The following is a 7,353-nucleotide window of genomic DNA, read 5'->3' on the forward strand; positions in this document are numbered from 1 at the left end:
ATATTCGTTTAAAACGACAGTAGTTTGTTTGTTTCAATAATAATTTCATCCGATCACATCATTTCTAACCATAAATTATTCTAAAGGATTTTATAGTGATTGGCATAATTTACATTCGTGATATTCTTTACAAACTGACCTCAAATGTAGTATCATAAGAAACTAGGGGGTACTGATTAGTAAGTTTGTCATAGAAGGGGATCAATTTAATGACCTTAATGGTTAGAGGTTCAATGATAGACCTGGAGGTCTTGATTTCGATACATGGCGGGGTCGAGTGTGCTCATTGATGAAGTGTCCTGTACTAAGACGAAACATCTGCCCAGTGTTCTTATATTTTCAGTGATAACCCAACTAAGATGAACTTACTGTCCCTAAACAAAAGTTTAATTTATTAATTTAACTGTCATGAACACACGGTTGATGAAGAAGCTTTTAAGAAGAAATTACCTGGTTAATTGGTCACCTAAAGTGAACAGTAATTTAAAGTTTAATGAATCTCATTCATAACAAACTTCAGCATAAATACACCTAGTATTACTTGTTTGAATCTTCTCATCGATGTTTAGGACTGCAATTGGTCAGTCTCTTATTGGAATATGTGCATACTGTGCGTATTGCCTCGATATAGTCTTATTTCACAAGCATGGTAAGCAAAGATGGATAGTGACTAGCATTGAAATCCTATCTGGGACTCGTCAGCTGGATGTACCTGTATCTCAGAGTTGATGTTCACTCTGGGACTCGAACCCTGTACCTTTCGCTTCAAACGACATCGTGTTATCTACTTAGCTACTGAGTCCTGATAGCCACTTGCTTGTTCAATTGGGTGAAGTTTAAATTCACTTAGTATTGTTTGTTTGAATCTTCCCATTGATGTTTAGGTACATCCAGCTGACGAGTCCCAAATAGGACGAAATGCGCGTCCTGGATTCCATTACTAGCCACTATCCATCTTTGCTTACGAAACTTGAGCATACTTCTTAGAAGTATGAGATATGTGTTGTATGACATTTTGACTGGTTTCAATGTCTTATTATAATAAACACAGATTATTAAGTTTACTACTGTTCTGATCTGAAGAAATATTTCATAAATTTATTTATTTCAGTCTCCTACAACTAATTCATCATTGAAACCAATGGATCAGTTAACTAATATGCCAGATTCAGACAGTAATTATCCACCTCCATTATCTAAATACTCCAACAAACCGGTCGTATTTCGTTCTTCATCACCGACCAGTTCAGCTGCAAGTCGCGTTATTGCAATTCAGTCAGAAATTGCTGAATTAGAAGCTCAACAACGTGTCGATAGTCGATTAGATTTAAGTTCAACGTTAGATAGATTACGTGTGGAGTTACAATTTCAAAAACGTTTAGCAGAACGTGAATCAAATTGCAGGACTTCAGTGAATAATAATATCAGTACCAGTAATAATTCTATAATAAAAGAAACCAGAAATTATAGTATACCTGAAAAATCAAATACACTAGTAAGTATGAATTAATTTTAAAAGTAAATTTTATGTTTTAAACCTTATATTAGGCAATTTCCAGGTAATCAGCAAGAAACTCTGGACATAGATTTCGTGCTAGTTGGGACAAGTCAGCAAGGTGCGAACTCACTTCTGAGGGGACTGATGCTGTCTGTGGGATTCGAACCTATTCCACGTAAATTCACAATCTTAAAAAGTTACTGCTGAACCATGGAAACAGTAAATAACCTGTGGAAATGAGATATTTATAATGGAGAGATCACGGATAATTAAAAAGTCTCATATTTGTCTATCCTTTTCAGTGCTAATCGTATTCTATCGCCCAAGCTCCAATGCGGCCACTAGTCTAATTCACTCGAGCTTCCTTTCATTACGTAGAAATGTTACAGGAAACATGAAAATTCACTGTAGAATGTGAAAAGATACTTCATGTATCATCATAAGTGCAACGTGTAAAAAACCTTCAGAATTAGTAAAGATTAAAGTAATAATAATAGTAATGCCCTGGTTCGACCGAGGATTGGACGAGTCATCTCTCCCTCTCGAAATGCTCTCCATGGCCACGCGTACACAGCCACCAACAGGGAAGACCTACTCACTGACTTCTCGCGGCATTACTGTTATTTATGAAATTGAGCAGACGAAAAGCGAATGTCCGATGCTTTAACAGGGTTGTTGCATATGGAGGATACACCTAGGGAAGATGGAGAACATTGATTCCAAACCAGTGGTGCACACGGACTCCAGTATCCTGAGGGAACAAATGGCGTATGAATCAATCGTTGGTCACCGGCTACCATGGGACTGTATCTCCTTACGTTGCTCCACTGCCTTGTGGATCAGACTCCGAGTGTGGCCCCCTAAAAAAACCACCTGCTTCGGTTTGGGCATCCGGGCAGTATCACAGCCCACACACAAATCAAGAGACTTGTGTGACGCATATGTATTCGGTGCCCCTGCGTACCAATATTTCTTCAAATAAATAAATAAACTGGGCAACATTCCTAATTATTTTACAAAAAAGTGACATTTATGTCCTACTCTAACCAGCTATTTATTACGGGATCCGTAATCGTAATGGACTATTTCATAGAAAAATCAGTATGGAATTATGTCGTCTCATTGTAGGATAATAATTACATAGGATATCGAAATTAAAAAGAGTGTTTTAACGTACAGACCATTCAACTGTCAGCCATATAGCTAAATTTTAACATGGTTACTGAGGAAAATAATTGACCCCCGGTTTTTATCAGGGAAAATATCAAAGAAAGCTATTGTTGAGTAATTTCGGATGCGGATGAAAGATCTGTTCAATACTCAGTAGTTTTCCAGTTTATGTAACATTATTTGTTTGCACAACTTACTCAGCTAAGCTCATTGCTTGTATACATTGAAAATGAATAATAGTTTGACGCATCATTCCTCCTTGATATAATGACTTGACCTATTTGTCAATGTCTATTCTGAATAAAATTGAAGTATAAATTCACTTAGTATTGTTTGTTTAAATCTCCTTATCGATGTGTTAGGAGTGCAACTGGTCAGTCTCTAATTGGCATATGTTCATATTGTCTCGATATAGCCTTATTTCACAAGCATGGTAAGCAAAGATGGATAGTGGACGCGCGTTTCGTCCTATTTGGGACTTGTCAGCTGCACGTACCTGTATCCCAGAGTTGATGTACACTCTGGGACTCGAACCCAGTACCTTTCGCTTCAAACTCCTCCGCGTTATCCACTCGGCCACTGAGTCCTGATAGTCACTTGCTTGTGCAATGGGGTGAAGTTTAAATTCATTTAATATTGTTTGTTTGAATCTTCTCATTGATGTTTAGGACTGCAACTGGTCAGTCTCTAATTGGCATATGTGCATACTGTGCATATTGCCTCAATATAGCCTTAATTCACAAGCATTATAAGCAAAGATGGATAGTGGCTAGCAGTGAAGTATGACTTAATAAAATGATACACAGAACACGATAGTAAAAGGTTGTTAGACATTGTTGACAAAATTTGATGTTTTATTCATAACAATATGCAAAATATTCTGGCTATGAAATTACTTTTCATTAATATTAATGAATTCATCAACTTTGTATGCATAATCTACATCTATTGATTACATCAAATGTTCACTCCTTTATCATATGATTAACGATATAATACAAATTGCTGTACGTTTTGCAGGGATCACCTGTTATATAACTAATCTAGATTTGTGGGTGTAACTAGAACGTTCACTTTTTGTTTTTATTCATTTTGTTTTATTCTATTTTCTGTAATATAAAGTTAGAGATTGAAATATAGGCTATTGACATGGGGTTGAAAAAATATTTTAGTATGATGTAACTATTACGCTGTTGGAATTGTAAACTTACTGATCTCATTCTTTTGCATCGTAACAAGTGAGTAGCGTAGTAGTTCATGTCTAGCCAGCAGGTACCTTATGTAGTAGGGGAGCATGAAGAGTAGCGTAAATTAGGAGAGTCGATAAAGAGAACTGAAATTTGGTGAGCTAACGACGCGTCAGGCACACAACCCACTTACATATATTACAGAAAGTAATAGAAAACAATCAACAATTACACAAGTCTCAGATTAAGGCAATCTTGTAGTCAAAATTAAAACCAGATAGTTTAACCCGGTACAATAAGAATGTCACTCTTGGTGACATTCACCGATGTAAAAGAATGTATACTTATAATTCTATTCTGAGCCATATCTGATAACGTCTCTAGCCACTGTGTTGCACCATCTCTTGGACCCCAGCCAGGGAGTCGTGAAGGACCAACAGAAGCTAGCCCTTTGCAGCTTTCTTTCATACCACGACACCATGTCATACACTGACCTCCTCTCTACTTTTTCCAACCAGTCCCAGAGTCGGCAAATAATGCACGATGTGGAATTCTCTGGGACGACATTCGTAGAACATGTCCAAGCCACCGAAGTCGGTGTTTCAAGATGGTGACACCAATTGAATTATTGTCTCTGCGCCCGAACACACGATGCCGAACCTCTGCATTACTAACATGATGTTGCCACTGGATGTCAGCAGTCCTTCGGAGACAACGATGATCGAACACTTATATAAATAAGTGTCCTATAATCTTACCATAAAAAACGTTATCATTATGTTATCTGAATGAAATTTAAATCCATTTTTATTTACTCTAATCTATTTGGTTAGATACCTTTAACATAAATACAGTCGTATATAATAACTAATAGAGAACTAAACACTTAGTAATAGATTGCATTTATGAGGTCATCCTTGGATTTTAAGAAATATGCTTATCATTACTTCACAATTCACATTGGTTGAATTGTTTATTCTTAAAATATCAAAATACTATATTGATTAATTATTTTGATTTGGTAAATTTTGCATTTTGTTAATAAACTACTACTCAGTGGTCTATCGGTTAAGTGCTCGCACGCGAGACTGATAGGTCCTGGGTTTGAATCTCGCTCGCGAGGCGGGATCGTGGATGCGCACTGCTGAGGAGTCCCGCAAAAGGACGAAACGACCATCCAGTGCTTCCAGGTTTTCCATGGTGGTCTAGCTTCAATTGACTCATGATCTCAACAATATAAAACTACTAAGATCTCTACAAAACCCCCCTTCTGATATTTTGATTTTGTAAATTTTACATTTTGTCAATAATCTACTTAGATAATGCAAAGGAATAGAGCTAATCTATGATCTATTTGTGATTAGTCAATATATATAATCTTCGTTGAACTACAATACCTGTTGTTAACTAGTCGGTTTACATAATTGCAAATGTATTATTTGCTAACCTCTCCCATTTATCATTGTCTGAATAACGACATTATCATAATATTTATTCTTTCATATATTGTAGAGGATTGATCCCTCTATATTTGACTACAATAAAGAAATAATATCCCCTTAACTGAGTATTTAACGCAGGCTAAATCTCCTAGTAGAACTATGGGTATACTGGAGATTATTCCAAAGTCTGAACACCAGTTATAGAGATAGTTTATTGTTGAAGTTTCGTAAAATTCGCAAGCGTACAGATAGCAAGCATACAGGGAACACAAGTGAGTATGTGTGTGTCAGTGAGTGTTAATGGATTGTGGATAAGTGTTTGATTGTTTTTGTTTACAACCAATCAGAGAATAAACTAAAGATTGATGTGCAGAGACGAGCTCAATCAGACTCACACAAATTTACAAAGTGAATTCGATGTCTAAGTTATAGAGAACACATAAATAATACAATAATTGAATGGGCTTGCTACAATATACTTAGGTTGTGACTAATACTGGAAGCGAATAATGAATAATTTTATTAAAGGAGCATATTATAATCTATTTATTTATTTATTTATTTATTTAACTGCATAAATATTGGTACAAGGGGGCAACAGATATATATGCGCCGCACAAATCTCATTTGAGTTGTGTGAGGGCTGTGATACTATCCAGGTGCCCAAACTGAAGCAGGTAGTTTTCTTATGGGGCCACACCCAGAGCCTTTGACCTAAAGATCTGATCCACAAGGCAGTGGAGCATCGTGAGGAGATGCAGTCCCACTGTCTTTAAAAAAATTGTAAATGTTTAATTTTGAAAATATTCATCATTTTATAACAATTTTTCTCAAAAATTTCATTTTCATAAAGGAATCATCACAATCTCGTTCATCATTGTCTATATCCAATACAAATCATTCTAATGATCAAGATTGGGTTCGAAAACGTAATCAAGCTGAACAAGAATTGTTAGAAACGTAAGTGTTTTAGATAAATTTTCATGGTTATTCTACCGCTCTCATGTCTCTCCATAAATCTATCTATTTATCTGATTTGAATCATTCTTATATTTATCCTGATATAAAGTCAGAGGTTTGAAGTAGTAGGTTTGGTTTTCGATGGTTTTATAACAGAATAAATTTGCGATTTACGAGTTTTCGAACAACCTGACAACAGTTCCGCGTTGAATTGAGATAGTTCGTTATTTTTTATGCTACAACAAATGACGTACAAAAAGTCCGACGGTAACTGAATAATCACCTCTGTTTTTTATAGTTTGCATTGCGAAACGATATAACTAACATAATCATTGAAAAAAAAAACACTGGATAGCTGTTTCAATCTAGGATGGAGCTTCTTAACAGTGTTCACCATTGACCGCACCGAAGAACGAGACCAGGATTATTCAGATCCCGTGACAAGGGGTTTATCCTTTGTATCCTATGTACAAAATATTTCAAACGAATACACATGCATGAATGTGTAGTATATAATATGATAACGTGAAACAGAGGATAAAAATATCAAATTTATTTAAAATAATCAAATATACTAATGAGTAACAATTTGCGAGTGATAATAAATGTAAGCAGATAGATGGTGGCTACCAGTGAAGTCCAGGACACTCGTTTCATCCTATTTGGGACTGATCAATTACAGTCCTAAATATCAATAAGAAGATTCAAACAATCAATACAAAACTGATAATAAATATGTTTACTTACTTTTGTACATTCTATTAAAAACTATATAAAAATTAAACAATAATATCTCAGTGATGGAAACACATTATTTAGTTTAAATTCATTTAGTATTGTTTGTTTGAATCTTCTCATTGATGTTTTAAGACTGCAACTGATCAGTCTCTAATTGGCATATGTGAATATTGTACGTATTGCCTCGATATAGCCTTAATTCACAAACATTGTAAGCAAAGATGGTTAGTGGCTAGCAGTGGAATTAACGCGTGTGAATTTAAGCTATATCGAGGCAATACGCACAGTATGCACATATACCAATTAGAGACTGACCAGTCGCAGTCCTAAACATCAATGAGAAGATTCAAACAAACAA

General features: G+C 35.6%; 1 protein-coding gene across 1 annotated transcript in view; it reads left to right on the top strand.

The window, feature by feature from the left end:
• The window catches only part of Smp_164340 (afadin (af-6 protein), putative), a gene marked incomplete at its 5' end in the record, with an annotated part of 78,555 nt that overhangs the window by 62,465 nt on the left and 8,737 nt on the right, over positions 1–7,353 (top strand). The window contains 2 exons of the mRNA XM_018795298.1: positions 1,112–1,495; positions 6,151–6,257. Of these exons, the coding sequence (XP_018646961.1) occupies positions 1,112–1,495; positions 6,151–6,257 (491 nt within the window). The remainder of the gene's footprint in view (positions 1–1,111; positions 1,496–6,150; positions 6,258–7,353) is intronic.

The sequence above is a fragment of the Schistosoma mansoni genome (genome assembly GCF_000237925.1).
Source record: "Schistosoma mansoni, WGS project CABG00000000 data, supercontig 0179, strain Puerto Rico, whole genome shotgun sequence".
Taxonomy (NCBI): Eukaryota; Metazoa; Platyhelminthes; class Trematoda; order Strigeidida; family Schistosomatidae; genus Schistosoma; species Schistosoma mansoni.